Raw genomic sequence first — 23,242 nt, 5'->3', positions numbered from 1 at the left:
ATGTCATTTTATTTTATTTTTTAAAGAAATGTGTCTCATTATTTATAAAATTATGAAAAACCTTTTTATTAAAATTTTATTTTAAAAAAACATATGTAACTTTATTAAGAAACTATTTGTAATAAACCTAATTTATTAAATAAAAAATTTTAGCATATAATAATTCAAAATAAACTAGAAACTTTATAGTTCGTGTTATAGCTTTCTTAATATTGTTTGTAATACTTAAGTTTCGTTTCCACATGACTTGGCAGTCATGGTGAGCCATCAAATTTATAAACATATTCATAATTTACATAAGAAACAAGCTCTTTGGCTTGAATAATATCACGCTTTTAGTATTATGAGCCAAAATCCATTTAGAAGATTTAATAAAATTGACTACACCATGTTGTAATTACTTCCAAATATAATGCTTTCGTGTTGGGAAAATGGATTACCATTGTTCAGAGCTAGCGATGAATTAGCAAATATTAAAAAAAAAACTTACGATGGGACTATCATCAAAATTTAATTAATTTATAATACAGATGAAATTTTTATTAAATCTATGCACAGAACAGGGTTGTTAGTTGTTATGATTTAAACTTTTTGTTTAAAAACAAGCGTTTTAAATATGCCTCAAACATCATCACTTGTTTTGAACATTTGTTTAAAACTGTTTAAAACTATTTTTGTCAAGTTATATTTTTTGTATACTGGTTGCGTCTCAAAAAGTGGCTCACCCCAATATTTTTTTTTTATTTTTTCTGATAAAAAAACGAAATTTGGTATGTTGTGATAATATTTATCGTTAATCAAAATTAATAATTGATAATAACCATCTATCAAAGAATGAAACCGAAATTATATTTCTAATAATTATATTTTCTATAAAACGGTATGGAAATTTGGAAAAATATAAACTGCACTAACCATTTTAGAACAGGCAAAACTTTTTAACTTCCTGTTTCACCGGAAATTACTACAACTTTTGATTTTTAAATGGCACCCTCGGTATTTTTTTACTTTATTTGATAGAAAATGACATTCTGAATAGAATGACATATCATATGTCAACATTTGACATTTTTACTTAATAAAAAATCGTATTTTAAAATTCAATCTAGAGTGCCATGGCTATGTTAAAAACACTAATTCTTAATCAAGGAGCGTTGGAAAAATTGATTTGACCGTCTAATGTTTTTAGTATTCTTTAGTTTTTATTTTTAATCATATCTCATTTTTTTCAAATGGAACGAGTGTGGCTCATTAGCATATTTGAAAAAGGCATTTTTTTACGAATAATTTGATACCATACACTTGGTATTTTGAGTCAAATTTTCGTTACGAACCGCAAATTATCATTTCAAAAAAACCATATGCGAAAATATCAAAAGTTGACATATGATATGTCATTCTATTCAGAGTGTTATTTTCTATCGAATAAAATGATACCGAGGGTGCCATTTAAAAATCAAAAGTTGTAGTCATTTCCGGTGAAACAGGAAGTGACCAAAAACAATTGAATACGTCACTCAATCCTAATTTATCTCATATAATAACATACCAAATCTGGTTTTTTTGACACTTTTGAGACGCACCCGGTATTTGCTTTCTATTCCTAACAAGTGTTTTTGCGCTAAGGAGGCCATGAACCCTATAGTGTTCTCTCCCACTCAAAATGACTACCCTTAATTCTACTTCATATTTATACGTTTTCTGACCTTGTTTGCGTGCTATAGGCTATTAAAGGTTGAGAGTAGCTATTATCTGCCGCTTAACTTCTCAATTTAAATTCCATACTATTTCGCTTGCTTTAATAACATTTAACTACTTAAAATAATTAGAATTAGTATAAAAATAACAATAAAATGATATGATTCAAAGAAGATATCTAAATAAAGTAAAATATCTACTTACTTCTGTACTCGAGCATATAACATCAGAATTATATTAGGACTGACCAATCCTGTATACTAAAACAATATGAGATACTTAGAGCCTACACGGTTTTTTTACATACCTCTTTTTGAGTCAAATTGATCACTGTTGGGTCGAGTTTACCAGAATTAATTCTCTAAAGCCAAGTCTCCACCAAAGGAGAATTGCAAACTTTTGTGTTGTCAAAACATGTTGGCGACAAAAGTAATTTTTGCAAGTTGTCAAAAAAACTCATAAATCAATGTGAAACCGTGTTTCTCTATTTGGCAATGAACATCAAAGTACTACGAGTGTTGCTCACTGTTTTTAGTCGCTTTGTGTGGACTCTCGTCTAGTTTGAAACAATAGTTGGAGACCGAAACATGTCTGCAACGCGAACCAATGAATTTATTTGGTTAACTAAACAGTCTTGGTAGGGACAACTTGTTGTCAACTGTTCCCATATTTGTCAACTGTTTCTAAATTGTCGACATCTATATTTTAATTTGGTTTAGATATGTTACAAACATAAAAATTGGCAAATTCTTAAGTGAAAACGGTGTTAACCATAGTCTTAACATATGGAACACGCTATACCGGGTGCGTCTCAAAAGTCACCCCTATAACTTCTTATTTTTTCAGTTAAAAAAACGAGATTTGGTATGTTTGTATATGACATAAATTAGGATTCATTGACGTATTCAATTGTTTTTGGTCACTTCCTGTTTCACCGGAAATAACTACAACATTTAATTTTTAAATGGTATTTTTTTAGTTTATTTGATAGAAAATAACAATGTGAATAGAATGACATATCAACTTTTGACATTTTCGCATATGGTTTATTTGAAATTATAACTTGTGGTTCTTAACGAAAATTTGACTGGAAATACAAAGTGTGTGGTACCAAATTATTCGTAAAAAAATGTCTTTTCCAAATATGCTAATGAGCCACCCTCGTTCCATTTGAAAAATTTGAGATAAGATTAAAAATACGATTGGAGCATTTTCTAACTGGCCAGGACAAGGCACTAAAAACATTAGACGATCAAATCTATTTTTCCAAGGTTCTTTGATTAAGAATTAATGTTTTTAACACAGCCATGGCACTCTAGATTGAATTTTAAAATACGATTTTTTATTAAGCGAGCATGTCAAAAGTTGACATATGATATCATTATATTCAGAATGTCATTTTCTATTGAATAAAGTAAAAAATACCGAGGTTGTCGTTTAAAAATCAAAAGTTGTAATCATTTCCGGTGAAACAGGAAGTGACCAAAAACAATTGAATACGTTAATCAACCCTAATTTATGTCATATACTAACATACCAAACCAAGTTTTTTTTATTTGAAAAAATAAAAAAGTTATAGGGGTAAGCCACTTTTGAGACGCACTCGGTTATTGCTGGACCATCTGATCCTTCTGTTCACATTTCCTGCAAAGTGGTCTGTCGTTTAAGAGTTTACAATGCCCGGTTATGTTATAATTTCAGTTATAATTCGAAAACTATTTATTACAACAACTTTACCAAAAATATCATTCTTGCTCTATAGGCCATTTGCTAAGTTTCTTTAGTCCATTTTTAACTGCTTGTTTCTGGTGTTATTGTAGTACTTTTTGGTATTTTCTATAGTGATGTCAGGTCTAAGGATATTTAAACTGTTGTACTAATTATTAGAAATAGAGTTCATACCAAATAAAGTTTTATGCACGTGATTAAGCTTGACCATTTTTGTCCATTTTTAAATATTTTCATCAATCAAAATATATTTTAAGCAACAAAAATAAATTAATCATAAATAGGGTGATTCCTGTAAGTAGGTCATGCTTTCGGGGAATGATGGGGGACGTCGAAATATTAATTCTGATATGGGTGTTAAAGTTTTTGAAAAATTTAAGATATTCTTTAATAGTTTTTTAACAGTTGAAGGTATCGTAATAAAATTTTATTATAGGAGTCTACCTAACAGAGACACTTTAAATCTAAAAAGAAGAGGTTTTAGTTTCAGCCAGTGGCGTAGGTGTGATACGCATCGGGTAATTTTTTCAAAAAAAAATAGTACGCCACTGATAAAAATAAAAATTTTGGAGTTTTTTTATTTACTCGGTTTGTTTCCAAGAAAAAATGCCTCTTGCAACTTTCTCCTATCTAAGGGTACCTACACCTACATAGTGAGGCATTTCGATAGGATGCTGGCCGCGATGCATCCTACGCGCACTTACTCGCCGTTTTAAAACAGTGCTTAAAACGTGCGCGTAGGATACATCGTGGCGAGCATCGCATCTAGATGCCTCACTATGTTTGTACCCTAAACACCCATTTTGTCATAATTTAAAAATAAATAATTTTTTTAATTAGAACCTTAAATATGCGAATTATTATAACTACCTTATAACTAAGAATTTTATTATTAACAATAAAAAAAACATAGCAAAACAATAAAAAAAAATCCAAGTTACCCAAAGTGTCAAAATGAATGACAATGGCAGGAAATAAATAAATGCGGCGACTTGATATTTTTTACAGCAGAGCTACCACCTGAATCCCCAGCGGGAAATTTAAATTCCAGTGAGTCAGTCCGGAGACGAGTATGTTGTCATGGTTGGCAACAATGAAAAATCGCACCCTTGATTACGTAACTAAAAGTTTAATTGATATCAAATATATATTGATCCTGATCTGATATTAAAAATTCTAAAAAGGTGTCAAAGCATAATAAATATTTTTCTAATAGTGGGCCAAATATTGATTAATCTCTTATTTGATGTTTTAGGAAAAAACAGAGAACACTGTTGTTTTTAGATCATGTTTATATTAATTGCTATTATGTTAAACAATTAAATCAAAATAAATATCTCAGTTGACAGATATATAGGTGTTTTCTAAAAGGTGCACCTGTTTGATTAATTCGTTACAAACTTTCAGCAATTTGATAGTTGGCATTCTCCACAGCCGCATATTTTATCCACATCAGTAAAAATAGCTGGACTTTCAGTAAACTTTATAAATACATTGTAATAATTTGATTTTTTCACAACAGATTTGATATCCTAAGAGAAATTCTTATAAATATTATCGATGTTTACAGATTACTTTTCCTTTTTAGTTTATTTTATACGAATATGTTGTAAAATAGCTGAAAATGAATTGAGTTGCCCAAAATGTCATCTTCTCTATACATATAAAGTCTGTACAATAGGCCATGAAAGGTTTCTACAGACGACAGCTAAAAAATGCCGGAAAAATACATCGTATTATCCTTGTTTATATATTGACGATTATTATAGACGATTGAAGAAGAGGTTATATATTTGTATAATTATGTATTGTATATAATATTTTTCGAGTTAACAGTTATGTACAAAGTTATTTTGTTATACATATAATTTTATATATATATTTAATTTTAATATCTTTTAGAATAATATTAAGAAATAATTAATAATTTAAAATTATTATAAAGTAATGCAATTAAAATTTCAAAGTTTTTTTAGCGTTTTCAGAAAAATGTTATTCAAATAGAATGTAGTAATTAAAAGTATCAAATAGAGACGAGAAAGTGTATTAAATCATCAGAACAGATGTGTAAATGTTATAACCTACCACAAACAATTTAAAAAATTTTGTCTATTTTAATGTCTGTCAGTTCTAATCATCAACTGATGATGCTAATATTGGTAGCGAAATATGCGTTCAGAGCGATAAAAAGTATTTTGTTGTAGTGGTGTATTTTTTTTCATTTCGGTCTATATGCTTAAGTTAATCTAATTTAAAAAAATAAATTTAACTATTTTGATTAATATGACATAAGAAATCTATTTTTAATATTACCAGCAACTATCGATACGTACGCAGACGGCATGGCATTTGTGATGCAATAATATAGGAACGTACCTAAAATTTTCTAAACAATATGAACTGATCTCAGACACATCATAAAACTCTTATTTGACAAATAATGATGACGTAACGTTGAACGATGACTAAACAGTCTTTGCATTTCATTGTGGAATGCGAACAGCACTATTTAAAAGGTTGTACAATAAGCAAATAAACTCCATGGTATTCCATCACCTTCCTTGAGGTTTTGGTTCGATGTATTCAAAGTATACCTAAGTTTCTGGAAATTACGTGTTTCATTGAATTATATAGAGGTGTCTAGAAAGTATTTCGCTTGATACAGGAAAAAGTATAGAGATAATCTTAGGGTGCTCAAATATAGAAAATAAACTTAAAGTAATGAATCAAAAATAATTCATCTCTTAATAGAAAATGAAGAATTAGGCTTCCCGGCCTTTCTTTTCCTTTCTTGTTTCTGTGTTTTTCTCGTTTTCATATTATTTGTAATTTTTTTATTTTTTTTTGTTTTTAGACCTTGAAACTATGAAATTATAGCTGCCAGTTTTGAATTTACTGTTAAATGTATCAATCAATGTTATTGATATACATTCAATCATTAACTGAGATATTTGCACAGTAAAGCTATTGTTTTAAGCAGTTGAAAAAGCTAGCCTATAAAATATTGTAATTGCATATTGTATTGTTGAACAATAATATCATAACAGAATCCTATTACAATTTAAATAAGTAGGTCACTGATAAGTATACCTTTAACAAATTATAAAACCTTGTTAAAACATATATGGATATTTTTGAATATATACCTATACGTCTTCTAATTCCAGAAATTACATAAGAGGTGTTTGGCTGAAGCAAGCTTTTATTCCCTTTCTGATTTTTAAGTGATAAAGATAGAGTTAATTTCTATAAGTTTTAGATAAATTGCTTTTCTTAATTACTGGAATTGTTGAGTTATTTATTTATTTTTATAGTATTTTTATAAGTGACAATAATACAATAAAAACGATTTATTTTTTACAAGACATTAACTTTTGTAATTTAGTTATTGGAAAAGCATCAAAAAATTAAATACACTTTTTGTGTTCTCCATACAATCTTGATCGACACATACATATTTATATGCCTCATAGAGTAGTTTTCTTTTAATATAGCACCTTTATTAGGTTTGAATTAACCTTCAGGTACTAATCTTGAAATGTCCAACTTGCTTAAAGTAAAGAAAAAATTCGGATAATCTTTAAGATTTACTGGAAGGTATAAAACTAGACCTTAGTAGTAGTAAATTAGTCAAGCAGCATTTAAAACGATCAACCCAGTAACCTTCAATTCGAAATTGGTCAAAGAATTCCAGGAGAAGCTGAAGAAATTAGGTAAAGTCCTTTTACTTTGGGTGTCAGCCCACAAAGGGATAGAAAAGGTACTGAAGAAACAAACGATCTAGCTAGAAAAGGAGCGAACATACCACTAACTGGACCAGAACCGTTTTGCTTCCTAAGTGAAAACCTAATTAAAACGGAACTGAAGAATCCAACGGTCTAAGACACTCGAAGAAATTTTTCAGAACCTACGACCGAGAAAAATTAAAGATTAGTTGATTTAAGTAAGAATAACCTTATTGGGATTGTCACGGGGTTTTTAACAGGACACTGTCTCCTCAATGAACAGCTCAGTGGATTGAAGCTAAGAAACAACGGCGAATGCAGATTCCGTGGGGAAAATGGGGAAACACCAGAACGCCTCATTACTGAGTGTGCCGAGACAACTATTCGTGTCTCAAACTTTGGTACGACTGAGATCAGAGATAGAGAACTAATCTCTGTCAAACCGTCTCAGATACCTATTGGCGTTTGTCAAAACCTGAGAATGTATGATGAGTTATAACTCAAGAAAGGGGGAAACAATAGATCTGGAATAAGGTCGCGGTGATTAACTTCCTTCCTTCCACAAAATCTACAATCTACAGTAGTAGTACTTAGGTTTATCCAAAAAAATGTGAGTTTGGATAGGATAATGTTAATCTTTTAGTTAAGGTGATTTTGGAAATCACTAATGATCTGATGAATGACAATTAATGTTTCTGATTTTATTGAGTTACGCTATTATTTATTCTTCTTCTTCTTAGGCCGCCGTCTCCCTTCGGAGGTTGGCGATCCAACTGGCTATGATGGTGTGTGAAACTGCACCTCTGAAAATTTCGATCGAGTTTTCTTCCGAACCAACGACGCAGCTCCTTATGTTAGGAGTTTTGCCTTCTTCCCACTGATCTCCTGCCCTCAATTTTGCCCTCGATGACCAGTCTGAGCACCTCGTATCGATCACCCCTCTTGATGTGACCGACGTACTGTAACTTCTTTTCCTTCGCTGTTGATAGGATCTCTCTTTATCTTTGCCCACCCGCCTGAGTACCTCCTCATTTCCTCTATCCATCCAGAATATACGCATCATACGACGATATAAGTACATCTCAAAAGCGTTAATACGGTTTTTCAATATCTGATTGAGTGTCCAACTCTCAGAGCCGTAAAGAAATACTGGAAAGATGTAGCAACGCAGCATACGAGAAGAGGGTTTTCATGGAAGCAAAAGTACGTCTGATCTGTTCGATCTCTGCTAAAATTTCATTTTTGGAGTCGCAAGCGTCGCTAACTAGGGCTCCTAGATGGACGATACTTGTTCTACCACCGGTGAACAAGGACCGGTGAACAGTGACAAGGAACTGAGAACAGTCTTTCCCGGTGTTTTGGAAAATACAAGTTTAGTTTTGTTAACATTGATGTGTAATCCGTACTGCATGTTATGTTCAACGATGCAGTCCATCATGTTCTGTGTAGAATGTTGCCAGCCAGTACGACCGTATCATCTGCCAAGCGAATATTTTTGATCAGGGTACCATTGATGTTGATACCATCCTCAACGCTGTCTAGTGCCTCACGGAATACTGCCTCGGAGTTGATGTTAAAAAGGAGTGGGGATAATACACATCCCTTCCTGACGCCCTTCCTCTAATTGCTACTTATACTTCATCAATGACTTCATCAAATCAAATGATCATACTTCATCAAATGACTTTTTATGAGGACAAAATCTATTTGGTTCCTAACTATATTGACACTGCGATCGGCCGGTGACTTCCACGTGCAAAAACGTCGGGGATGTTGTTTAAAGAAAGTATTGGCAACAGAGAGCTGGTGTTCAGTATAAAACGTATCAAACGATCTCCTCTGGCGTTACGTACTCCAAGTCCATATTGACCGGAAATTTCACCATCAACACCTTTACCAATTTTAGCATTAAAGTCGCCAAGAAGAATTGTTATTTCTCCTTTCTTTGTCAGTTTTATTGCATCCTCCAAAGTAGAGTAGAATTCCTCCAAAACATTATTTGACTTGTCACCAGTGGGAGCATAAACCTGTATTACATTCATAATTCTATGTGTAGTGAGAATTCTCAGAAGCATCACACGATCTCCGAAAGGAACAAAATCCAGGACAGACTTCTCCAATTCAGATGAAAGGAGAACAGCCACTCCGTACTGGTGCTTTTGATCGTCTCCTCCCGAATAATAAGGACGCCATTCTTCGTTCTGTGAGTCCCTGTATCTGGCCATCTGACTTCGCTTAACCCCAGGATCTTGATCTGCAGTCTATGCATTTCGGAATCTACACTGGCGATTTTTTCTGCCACATATAAACTACGGACATTCCACGTAGCAATTTTCGTTTCTACATTTTAAATTTGGTAATGTTTGAATACGGGGGGATTCTTCGCACCCTCTCCCCATCTAAGGGGTGCCCCGGACTAAGGGCCGTTTCTATTTATTTCCGTTTAGGGCCGTTATTAGTTATTAGGCAGCTGTAATAAACACTCCTTTATAGCATATTTTTAAATGAAACTTCTTTACGCGGGATGGGAGTAAAAATTGAACGTCGCACAGTGGGGCCGATTACCATTTTTGCGGCCAGAACCTTATAAAACAGGAGTTGCTTTTTCAAAAAGTTTTGATGACCATAGAATACAGAAAAGATCGAAATATTATATTATGCACAGAAAAAAATTTTGGATGCAGATCTGTAACCAGTGAAGGGCCGTAATGTCGAAGGTTTAGTTCTACTGTGTATAATAATTGCAATTTGTAGGGCCCGAATAATAAGTAAAATTTCTTGGTTAATTTTTAAATACAATTAATTTTTTGCATTTTATATAACAGTACAATACTACTTGACTATTTCTAGCTATATTTTAAAAAAAAAACTTTTTCACTGATGCATACTAATATAAAAAATAAAATATGCTATTTAACCTTGAGTTTTGTTGAGTGCCCAAAGTTGCCCAATTTATTGGCTGATGTTTTTTGAAAGATTGGGCATTACCCTTCATGTATTTGTTACCATCTTGCGCAACTTTGAGCAACTTTAAAAAAAATATATTTTTAAATGTAAGTATGTTCCTGGTACTTTGAGTAATAGATACTATAGGTCTTTATGATTTATTTAGATTAAGTTCGTGTGATTTTAATAAAATCTGATACTCATGAATCGCCTGTAATGAAGCACATAGTTAGGGGGTCCAAGAGTCCTAGACCCTTCAGTCCCACCCCACCTCAAATCTACAAATTTTGTGGGTTTTAACTGAATGCTTAGATCGAGGCTTAGATAATATACAATGTCCCCACTCCTTTTTTATCTTTTTAATGGAACAACATGGAGATTTCAAGTAAGGCAATATGTTTAAAAATATTACGTTTTAGTCTAAATATGACAGTTTAAAATTTCAAGATGGCGGCTTAACTTATTAAAATATCTGCACGTAAATTCAAACTATGATATGTACTAAAATAATGAACCGATTTTAATAATTTAAGCATTTAAACAAATTATTTTTAAACACATTACATTACGCTAAATTTAAAATCTTTTACTTGCTCCAATCCAAAAATAGAAGGAGAAAAAAAAATTCCAGCACCCAAAACCACCTTTCCCCCGAAATGGTTATTAAAATTTTTGGAACTCCCTCATCATCCGAAATTAATTTTTAGATGCTTGCCTGTAATAGATACTCGAAAAATCTAGCCCATACTTTCTTGATTACGTGCCGACTACTCATTTTGAGACATGTGAGACCACGATTGAAAATAAATATTTTTTTACTTCTTCAAAACTAGAATCCAAAAACAATATTTATTTTTTTATCAAAGTTGTTGGTTACATACTGATAAAAAAATATATCAAACAGACCGATAAACGGACACACAGACATGCCACAAGCCAACAATATTCGAAATGGCTTGCAAGGCAAAAGTGTAAAGGTTTGTCATCCGGGTATTTTTTCTCGCATTATATTGATGAGCTAATATGCTGGGTATATACGTGAACTATAATTTAATTTACTAAAATTTTGAAAATTGACTACCTAGATATTCAATTAAGCAAAAACTGTTAAATTCTATATATTTTTTGTTGATTCATATATCATTGAAGGTTTTGGCCAACGGTTCTCCAATCGGCCCCACCGTGCGTCGTGACACACGAGACGAGAGAGGAAAAGTGGTACCGATTGGAGGTTACGACGGAGCGTCGTAACTCGGGCCCTATGTGAGCTAGGGGGTTGAAGCTGAAACTCGAAATGTAGATAAGGTTCAAAGAGCCCCATCTTTTCATAATATTTTGACGACGTTTCGTGCACTACGAAACCCCATCAATGAATCAAATCAAAAATCGTCCGTTTTAAATGAAATTTGGTGTGTCGATAGACTGGACCAAGGTCAAAGTGATCGTGTACGACACGTGTCACTGTGACAGTTAGTTTTGACATAAGAACCGTCAAAAGTTGATGTCGTCCGATCGCGACCAAATTTGATGGGTAGGCTATGTGAGCGACGGTGTATATCCCATCCTGCAAAGTTGGATATGGCGTTTCGTTTATAGCTTCATCAGGGTGGTACTAAAGATTTGATAATGAAGAAGAATGTAATGGTCGATATCGGCATAATTGGAGACAGGTTACAGGAACACAGTCGATTGGAACCAAACTCGGCACGTGGATAGAGGCACCCGAATTGAGTCCTCAGACAGACAGACAGACGAAAGTAAGAAGAAGTTTCACTTTGAATATTCGCACATATTGTATACACAATCTTTTTTATTATGTATTTTATAAATGAACGAAAGTTAGAGAGGATATGTGTACATAATTTCGTAATAAAACATAATTTTCGTAACTCATCCATTTCAGTTTTTATTACTCTGAGTCGAATTCTAAAAATACTGGACTTTGAACATACGGTTCGGAGAAAAAGCAAACCGATACACCATAAAATAATCGCCGTATGAATTGCAGTTTTTTCACGGCTACCCATAAAAATTGATCGATCCCGTGGCGTTCAGGTTTTACACAAATATCTAAAATCAACAATGGTGTGCGCGTATGACGACGCCTGAAATTTTGCGATTGCAGGATAAATATGTACGTGCAAATAATCACGCCGCCCGCCGCGCCGTAGCGTCGCAACCATTGAACTTCTATTTGGTACAATCGTATAAAAATCGGTAAATAAAATTCGAGAATAGATACTAGTATTAATAGATATCCACGTGAGCCAGTTGGGTGTTATTTTAGAATGTAAGCGCCGTCGCAAAAGAGCATGTGCTTTTTGACGTCAGCTTTTTAAAGCGGAAACATATGTAGGGCTGTTGCAAACATTATTTTTATATCATAGAATGTATGTTTTAAGAGTGTAGGGTTTTCAGAGATATTTGGTGCGATACCTGCAGTCTTACCTATTGGAGGTAGAAAAAAACTTGTAGAAACATACCGGGTGCGTCTCAAAATTGGTTCACTTCTTTTCAATGTTCAATTCTTTTCGGCCACTGGTTTCAGTGGAAATTACTACAAATATTGATTTTTAAATAGCACCCTTGATATTTTTTTTTACTTTATTCGATAGGAAATGACACTCTCAATAGAATGACATATCATATGTCAACTTTTGACATTGTCGCTTAATAAAAAATTGTATTTTAAAATTCAACTTAGCATCATGGCTGTGTTAAAAACACTAATTTTTAATCAAGAACCTCTTGGAAAAATATATTTGATTGTCTAATTTTTTAGTGTCTTCTCCTGACCTATTAAAATATGCCCAAATGTATTATTAATCATATCTCAATTTTGTCAAATGGAACGAGGGTGGCTCATTAGCATATTTGGAAAAAGCATTTTTTACGAATAATTTGTACCACACCCTTGGTATTTCGAGTCAAATTGTCGTTATGAATCGCATGTTGCAATTTCATATAAACCATATTCGAAAATGTCAAAAGTTTTTTGACATTTGGAAAATTTGACAGATTTTTGAAATCCGCAACGCTTATTTTCCCATATTTGAAATTTAACGTATTATTTGATACTATCATGAACTATAATCCAAAGCAAATCTGGCTGAATTACGAGTCTGGCGGCATCTTGAAAATTGCAAAAATTACAAAATTTTTACTCATATTTTTCCGGATTTAAAAATTTGTCATACTTATAATAAATATATATTAATCGGTTTAAAACGTTCTACGTCTTCCGATGTCACCTCTCCATGCCTGTCTGTCTCTCCATGCACCGTCTCCGAGAGATCTTTCCTCTATAAACATGTCAATCCTTTCCTGCCAACTTCTTCTCGGTCTACCCGGTTTTCTTCTTCCTGCAGGTTTTCAGTTTATAATTTGCTTTGGGATTATTATTTCTGCCATTCTTTGGACATGGCATATGAGTTGACTGTTCTTTATATCCTCCACTATTGTATGTTTAACTTCCATAATCTCTCTTATGCGTTCATTAGTTATTCGTTCGAGTCTTGATTTGCCTCCTGATCTCCTCCAAAAATCCATCTCTATAGCTTCCAGTATTCGTTTTGTTGTTTCCTTAATTGACCACACTTCACAGCTGTACGTGGTTATATTCTTGATAATATCATAGAAATACACGTCTGGCTCTCATTTACAATCACGAAAGACCCGCCAGATTCACAAGTCGGGTGGTAAAATAAGGAGAGGAAGCGGCACGTGCGTATATAACATCCAATGATATTAAAACCGGGATAACGACCCTGGAACAACAAAATCGAGAAACATTAATTTTTATTTCAAAAATCGCTATGGATTCAAACACATTCATTTTAGGATAAGTCAGCTTGACCATATTTTTTTATTGCTATAACTTAATAACTAAGGGAGATACAAAATGAAATCTAGAGATTGATTTAGTAGAGAATTAAATTTCCTATAATAAACAACATACACCTTTCTCGTATCTCTGATAGTTACAAAATTACTGGCGAATGAAGTTTTTTGATGACGGACAGACTGACATTTTGCTAAAACCATGTTTTTTGGATTCCAGACTCCTGAGGTCTCAAAACGTTGAGATAAGCTATAGTCAAATTTCGCCCTAAACCAATAATTTTCTAACGCAACTAATTGGAGATTGGCCTCAAAATTACACTGTGGTCCCCTAGAGACGTAAAAAAGATAGACGATCTAATCTAAGATAGAACTCTTCTTACAGCATTAGAGACAAGCAAGAACACAATACCATCAAACAGCACAACATCTAAGCACATGGGCGCAAACGAAAGAAGAATATGCAAAGGAGACATCACTAACAACAATTTAGCAATATGTTGTTGATCTTTTGCGAAATATAATGGCTTTGTCATGGCGCCAAAAATTGTTCAGCCATATTATTATTAGCGCAAATAAAAACAGAGAAAAACAAAAAGAAACATTGGACAAAATAATGGCTGATAAAAAGGAATGCATTTAAATTTATTAAAGGAATTAGAACTAATGATTTTTTTTACAAATGGATAGTGTGTGTTTTGTTAATAATCTTTTAATAGCAAAAAAGAATATTTAATGAGATCCGCTGTGATTGCTGAACGACGCCTAATTGAGACTTTAAGGTATCTAAAAAGCTACTTGCATGGACCTAAAATTTAGCATAATCATATCCCCACTCCCCACAGCTTTGATCCAAACTTATCCGAGAAACGTGTTCATAATATCCAAAACCGTAATTGGATTTTGTACAATAATAATTGTGTTCTATACACCATAGGATTTACGGATAATTAGTGAGCGATCTTATCGGCTGAATATCCAAACTAGTCAATTTAGGGAAGCGATTAAAAATTTGATCTAATTAAACTACACACGTGACAATCTACAAGGGCTCTTCTGATTGGCCCTTGTATATTGCCGTGTTTGTAGACGGCTTTGTACCACAAATTACAATCTATACAGGGTGTTTCAAAAAACATGTCATCTCTGGTGGGGAGATTCCTCATGTAAAAATAAAATTTATTTTTTATATTTACATAGGTCCGATTCTGCTTTGTTTCGTAGCTACAAGAGGTTTCTTCATTTTTTTTCGGTTTATTATAGGTAATTTTCTTCCTAGTGCTTTTAGTGATTCGAATGAAATTTTGAGAGTAAAAGTTACTATAAGTGCTACATATTTCAATGTCAAAAAAACTGTCAATACATTCATCAGGGACGTGCATATATGGGATGGGTTATCACTGGAATATTTTTGAAAAAAGCATGTGCGCTACTGACTTTTTTCATTTGATTACAAAATTATACAGACCGTTTAATGCCAATTAAAAGTTGTATCTTCTTATTTTGTCGATTTCGATCATCGATCGATGAGATAAACGCAATTTTGTTAATCAAAATTAATATAATTATAATTAAGATAAAAAATAAATTAATAAATTATTTATTTTATCTAATTTATTATTAAGTATTATTATTATTACTATATTAGTCCAACCCTTGTTCAACTTAGAGCAAATTCAAATAAAAAAAATAATGGAATTTAAGATAATTACAAAAGACCTAATTTTAAACATCCTGTAATTTTAAAACTATGCATTTCCATGCCCATGTTTATAGGAACTTTCTTCCATATTTTTTGACGAGGAATCAATGAGTACTTATTTAAAACTTTTGCATGTTAATGATGTTATTTTTTTTTAAAGATTATTATTGGATTTGGATAAAAGCAAATTAACAAAATTGAGTTCTTATCAAAGAGGCCGAAAATGACAAATTATCAAGAAACATCTTTATTAATCGGCTTACATTATTTCGTTGACGAGAGAAAAAAGTCAGTGACGTACATGATTTTTTTAGAAAAATATTCCAGTGATAACCCATATGTTCCACACTTTTTACCCTCAAAATTTCATTGGAGTTTCTAAAATTACTTGGAAGAAAATTATAATAAATCCAAACAAATTAAGACTTTAACACCCTGTAGCCATGAAACAAAGCAGAATCGGACCTATGTTGATATGAAAAATCAATCTTATTTTTACGTGAGGAATCTCCCCCCGAGAGATGGCACATGGCTTTTTGAAACCCTCCGTATTTTAATAATTAACCAATAAAAAAATTAAAGTAGATATTAAAAGATATTGATTTATTTAAGTATTGGGTAGACTTATGTTACAAAAATAAATCCATAGAATAAATCAGTCACTCTACCGAGTCATACTGGTTAAGAATACTGCCCGAGGGGTGTCTCACTTGGGTAAAAAATGTACATGTACTGCCAAAATATCGTCTTACTACCAAGCGACTGCCAAAAACTGCAAAGAAGACTGCCTATGACTGCCATGTAATTAATATAGGCGACTGCCGTAAGACTGTCAATGACAGCCAGCGACTGCCAAATGTAATTCCAGTAGTGAGACACCCCTCGATACTGCCCTGAAAACCATTTATTTTTATTTAATATTTAGACGCAAATTATTATTTTATCATTTATTTAAGGAACACCTGTTTCAGTTTCATTGAAAATGATTTCCATATTGATTCACATTTAATTTAATTGAAATTTTATTCTATTCATAAAAAGTTCCAATTTTTATGGCGATTTAGATAAAAACACAACACAAGGTTAAATAATTGAATAAGGCCAAATAAAATATAAAATTGTACATAACTCTATACACACATTTTATTGTCGCTATCATAAAATATATCTGTGTAATTGATTTTAAATCACGGTACGTGATTTTATTTATCAAATTAAATTACAAAATTCCATATGATATCGTAATATTAAAACGAGGTAAACATTACTTTCTGGAATCAAAACCGACCATTTTTTAAGATTGAAGATTAACATTTATAGTCCTTTGGAATATTCCAAAAATATTTTTTATTTCAAGCGTCACAAAAGTAATAATTTGTGTGACGTGATTGACAATATAAAAAGTCATTTTAATTTTAACGCCTAGGCATAAAAGTAAAGCACTTTTACGCCTAAGCACAAAAGTACGAAAATATATTATTAAACTGATATAAAGTGTCAAATTGAAAGAGTGTAACTATAGTTTCTCGATATACATATATTAATCTTTTTATATACCTATATTTGCAACGTTTGAAATTGTTTAAAAAACGTACATACACGCCACAAAAAGTATCATTTTTACTCCTAATAAAACAATATACTATTTTACTAACCAATTAAAAATAATATACAGGATGTTCCAATATTGCGTGGACATAGAACTACTACGTATTTTTTGAATTAAAATAAGTTCACTGAACACAATTTACCTCTATTTAAAAATGCTTCGTTTGTCCGCTAGAGGGCATCAAACTTAAAAAAAATAAACACATTTTTTCAAATATTTTAAGAACCGTTAATCCGATTTGAATAAGATTTTTGGTGTCTGTGTTTTGCTAAGTGCTTTAACATTTGAGATTCAAAAAATTCAAGAAAAAGAGTACGTGACGGGTGAAAACTATCCCCACCACTACATAAACTCCACCGATAACAGATTTTCTTTTCGTAAAATGGTCCCTCTAGTATTTACTACATTTTTTGTCTCATGTAAAAAACTCACATCGCATAGTTTTTTTGCGAAAAAATTTTTTGAAGTTTACTTTTAAGTTTGATGCCGTCTAGCGGACAAACGAAGCACTTTTGTATAGAGGTAAATTGGGTCCAATAAACTTATTTTGATTCCAAAAATACGTAGTAGGTCTATGTCCACGGAAATTGGGACACCCTGTATATTGTGATTAGACACATAAAGGTGCGTTCACACCGGCTGCGCCGCTCCCCGCAAAACATTTTTTAACATGTACTTTTTTAGCGCGCACAAAATTATATGTAAAAAAATGATTGTAAACGCACCTTAACGATCGAACGTGCAGAGTTAGATATAGCAAAGAAGGAATTCAAATGTTATTATAATGTATATTTTATTATTTTAATAACACGTAGGTATTCTGGTATTGACTAGTTATATTTGGAAACAAATACATTTATTTGGTTTTTAATAATACAGTATTTAGTTTTCAGAAATGAAATAAAATTCTCGTAATTGCAAACCAATATTTAAAACCCACTTGACCACATTGTCATTTAGGAACTCAATTTAAGTGTTTTTTTTTTATTTTCATTTGTGGTATTTGCTGGTATACAATAATTAGTTATGCTTTTTTATTTTTCTCAGAATTATTATATTTATATTATTTATCTACCAAAGTTTTAGGAATTTTATAATTTTACATAAATACATATGTATATTTTTATATATTACTTTTTTTAGAGATTTCATTTAATATTTATGATCATGGTGCCTCTTTTCTATATGCTTTTTAAATTTGCGCTCATACTATGTTTGTTTCGAATTTATGCTGTTTGATGCCATTTTGTCCCTGCTTGGTTTCTAATGTTGTATCTCATCTTATAATAGCTCGTTTGTTTTTCCTTTACCTCCCCTTTGTTATTAGAGTCATTTTATTTTGACCATCACGTCTGTTATCTCGACCTTCTGTTTTATTCAATCTACCCTCTTGTGGTCTCTCTATATACAGGGTGCTACAAATTCGAGGTACGAGCATTGGTATCTCGGTAACCGTAATAGATACGAACATGGTTAAATTGGGGCAAAGTTGCGCTTTAGGATATTCACCAAGATGTCATCAAATAAGTTTTAAAAATTTCAAGGATTGCTGAGTTATTAGAAAAAAAACGATTTTTTTTAAATCTAAACCAACCAATCAAACCAAACCAACCAAACCCCAAAACTAATTGCACATTTTCATGGTCACTTTATTAAGGTTACCTGACACTATTTTTAGATTTTCAAACTAGCTGATGATAATTTGTGAAAAACCAACTTATTTTTTTAAATACGGGCCTGCATTTTTTATTTCAGATTTTGAAAGAACTCGGCCTCCTGAGTACAATGATATGCCACACTCGATACTTTTTTTGTTTTGGGTAACTTAACAAAAACAAAACTATTTAATTGTTATTTAAAATAATTTCAAATCCGGCTCTGGTTTTTTAATCTATTTAATCTGATTATATTCATCACAACATTATTGATCAGTGTATTCCACTGAGACTATTGAAGACATTAGAAGTTTCTGGAGAACTACAGTATTTAGATCGGAAATTTTTTGCACATCATTGTTTTATAACGAGGTATATCGATTAAAAATATTTTCAATATGGCGGCACTTCCAGAAATGCCGGAAGTTGACTGCAACTTTCTTATTTTAAATGAGTGCCCTCATTTTTCATTACATACTTAAATTATTACCCCCCTGTTCTTCAGTAAGTGTCAAACAGTCAGACTATTTCAGACCAAACAGTCCAGAGCTTCATTAACTTTTAAACAATTAGACCATTTATTTACTTATGTCAGAAAACTTTTATTATTTGATTTATATACAGGGTGGCGCACCTCATTCTCCTCGGTTGATTATACGAAAACGGAAAGATGTAGAAACAAAATATTTTAGGGATATATGTGGGGAGACAATGTGTACAATTTAAAATTATTTTGAAATATACAGGGTGTTTCAGAACTAAGATCCATACCAAAGTTATATTTTTTCTTATGGAACACCCGGTATTTTATTTCATTTTTCGATTCTTGGGCCCAAAAAAAGACATTTATTATAAGGATTAAATATGTTTAAAATCTTTAGTTTTTGAGATATTTAAAGATATTTAAATTTGCATGCTACAATATAATAGACTATTAACACCCTGTACATTACTTTTCGGAATTAATTCTTATGTTGAGTTTAAAGGTAGAGAAATAAACTTTACTGAAAAATGGTATTGGTTCCTTCAATTTATACAGGGCTATCAAAAGTTGCTGATCTATTTTAAGGATATATTTTATATAAAAACTTTGTTATTTCAAATATAACACCCTGTATTTTTTTTGAATAAATCGAATCAGTCTTAAATGCTCTTTCAAACTATATTAGGGTTTCCTATACCTATCTAGCTCAGATTTTGAATAAAAAGCGATTTTTAAATAAAATTGTAATCAAGATGGCTGGTGTCGCCATGGCAATTTTCTAGTGACAGTTAGTAACTATTTTCAAAGTCGACAATAGTTTATGGACATTATTATTTATAATTTATAACAGTTTACTTAAATTTACCTACAATAGTTTAATAAGTAAGAGAGTATTCATTATTTTATCAAGAAAAATAAAACAGTATCAGCCGGCGGAATGAATAGATATGTTACTAGTGATATTATTTTGTTAGGAAAATTGCTTTTTGGCATCAAGGGCTTATGCTCAAAGATATCCAAATAGGAATCTTCCTGATAAGAGTTTCTTTGAAAAACTTCTTGTTCCATTTCACCTGGTAGTGTGGTTTATAAAAAAACTATTAGGCAGAAACCTGTCGTTGGAAGTGAAGAAAATGAATTTGCCGTAATTGGCTCTTTTATAGAAAATCCATGTATCTACAAGTCATCGTAAAATAATTCAAAGACTACTTCTTCGTTTTTCTTGATAGAATAATAAACACATTTAATAAATATTATTTATTAAACTATTGTAGGTAAATTAAATAAAAGTAAACTGGTTTAAGTAAGTCCATAAACTAATTTCGATTGTGAAAATAGCTACTAACTGTCACTAGAAACTTGCCATGACAACACTAGCCATCTTGATTACAATTTTATTGAAAAATGGCTTTTTATTCAAAATCTGAGCCAGATAGATATAGGAAACCCTAATATAGTTTGAAAGAGCATTTAAATCTGCTTCGACTTATTTAAAAAAATACATAGAGTTGCATTTGAAATAATGAAGTTTTTATGTAAAATAAATATTTAAAATAGACCAACAATTTTTGATGCCCCTGTATAAATTGAAGGAACCAATACCATTTTTCAGTAAAGTTTATTTCTCTACCTTTAAACTCAACATAAGAATTAATTCCGAAAAGTAATGTACAGGGTGTTAATAGTCTATTCTATTGTAGCATGCAAATTTAAATATCTTTAAATATCTCAAAAACTAAAGATTTTAAACATATTTAACCCTTATAATAAATACCTTTTTTTGGGCCCAAGAATCCAAAACTGAAATAAAATACCGGGTGTTCCATAAGAAAAAATATAACTTTGGTATGGATCTTAGTTCTGAAACACCATGTACATTTCAAAATAATTTTAAATTATGCACATTACCTCCCCACATATACCCATAAAATATTTTGTTTCTACATCTTCCCGTTTTCGTATAATCAACCGAGGCGAATGAGGTGCGCCACCCTGTATATTATAAATACTGCTACCTTAACGCTTTATAAACTGTATTTATAAAAATATATCTTGTATTTTTGCTCTTTAGTGATATTTAATAGTTGATATTATTTATAATCAAAAAAGGCTCAAAGTTTGCTTGGAAATGACATGACCAGATATTGTTTCACATCACTTGATGTTTTAAAGTCATAGGCTACTGGTTAAAATTAAAAAATTGTACGCTTTAATACTAAATGTTTAAAAACCTAAAAACTATTTACTTTTACTATAGAAACATGTATAAAGTAACGGATTAAAAAGCCTGTTCTTAGTGAAATAAAAAAGTGGGTTTCTATTTGCAAAAAATGAATGAATTTTTTCGTTCAATTCAATGACAGCTACGGCCAATACTATATATTATGACATTCGAACAATTTAATTTTTGAAATAAATAGCCTGATGTCTTTTCTTTATGGCGCTATATCTGTGCTAATCACTATATTTGACGCGTTTAAGCAATATACACTTTTTTTGACAGGCAGTTTTTTTTCCTCAAAAAATTTTAAATATTTTTTTTTCTCAAAAGCACTAGATATCCTCCTGGATTTCTCCAGTCATATTATCCTTTTCAAAATATTTTTTGTAAAATATATCTTTTTGTTTTTACCAATTATACCAATTTCTCTATAAATATTATGTTTTTCATTTGTTATAAAACTATTAAATGATTTAACCGAAACAAAAATGGTGAATCTGATCGTATAAAATCTCATTCATTGTTTCGATAAAATTCTGATTACCTGTTTGAGGTCTTTGATTTCAAAAATAAAGGAAATAACGTAAACAAATAGAATTACATATTATATTATCCCACTTGTTTTGTCTACTAAAATAAGCTTGTAAAATCCGAAAATTTGGCTCGGTGCCGCATCTCTAATGGCGTCAAATTGAGAGGGTCCGAATCGGTGTCTTGGCAAATTTCTGAATTTTCCGGCGTGTAGTAGTGATCGGTATTCGCGAGTGTTGATGCGGTGTGAATGAGAATGTTCAATGCGATTAGGGACTTGTTCGATTGTGGAATCTATCACGAAATCAGAAAAACTGGCGGAGTTCACAATGAACCAACAGGTACATTCATTAAATATACAGGGCTTTATTTCGAGGAAGTCCAATATCGTCGTGTGTGACAAAGATATGAAAAAAGTTTTATAAATTGCATGGTTTATAATGGTGGATATTCAAAAAATATTTTGTTGAATATTGGGTGTCCCAAAAAAAAATATGATAAAGAGATTTTTTTTTAAATTGTATCCCCTATTTTTCTGTACAGGGTGGGTCAAATTCGACGCTTTTAAATGGAAACACCCTTTTCTATAAGAGATAGACAAAAATTAATATCGGTGTCTGGAGCTCAATTTTTGTAAAAAACATGATGGTGAAAACCGCAAATCGATATCTGTTACCGTTTCGGAGTTACGGGGTGTTTTTCAAAAATATGCATTTTTAACTCAATTACAACTTTAGTTACAACTCAAATCGCTGTAACTTTTTTGCTATGGAAAATTTTGTATTTTTATGAAAACATTTCCAAAGCACCTTTTTACGTAGAATTTAATGGTTTAAGTATAATATTTTTAAAATTAATAATTTAAGAATTACCAACAGAAAATTTGATTTTTTATATGGGACACCCTGTATATTTTTAATTTATAGAAAATAATTTAAAATTACCTTTCCAAAAATATAACACACTTGATATTTTGCTCGATTTCACTTCGAGATATAGAGTATATAAAAAAATAAAAATTCGCCCGCTTTAAATAAGTAGGCTTTGAACGGCACCGGCTGTAATGCAAACAAATTCTAGCTGTGAGCATCAATTAAAAGGGA

General features: G+C 31.6%; 1 protein-coding gene across 4 annotated transcripts in view; it reads left to right on the top strand.

Annotated features, from left to right (window-relative positions):
- The window catches only part of LOC115880828 (b(0,+)-type amino acid transporter 1), a 91,905-nt gene that overhangs the window by 23,335 nt on the left and 45,328 nt on the right, over positions 1–23,242 (top strand). Inside the window, exon 1 of one of the 4 annotated variants that reach the window (XM_030898124.1) lies at positions 22,342–22,480. The exons of the other annotated variants lie outside the window; for them this stretch is intronic. Coding sequence (XP_030753984.1) covers positions 22,390–22,480 — 91 coding nt within the window. The 5' untranslated portion in view covers positions 22,342–22,389. Of the gene's footprint in view, positions 1–22,341; positions 22,481–23,242 lie in introns of those variants that run through there. 4 annotated transcript variants of the gene reach the window in all.

The sequence above is a fragment of the Sitophilus oryzae genome, unplaced genomic scaffold, assembly GCF_002938485.1.
Source record: "Sitophilus oryzae breed Bouriz unplaced genomic scaffold, Soryzae_2.0 scaffold_165_pilon_pilon, whole genome shotgun sequence".
Lineage (NCBI taxonomy): Eukaryota > Metazoa > Arthropoda > Insecta > Coleoptera > Curculionidae > Sitophilus > Sitophilus oryzae.
This window is presented reverse-complemented; position numbering and strand designations above follow the sequence as displayed.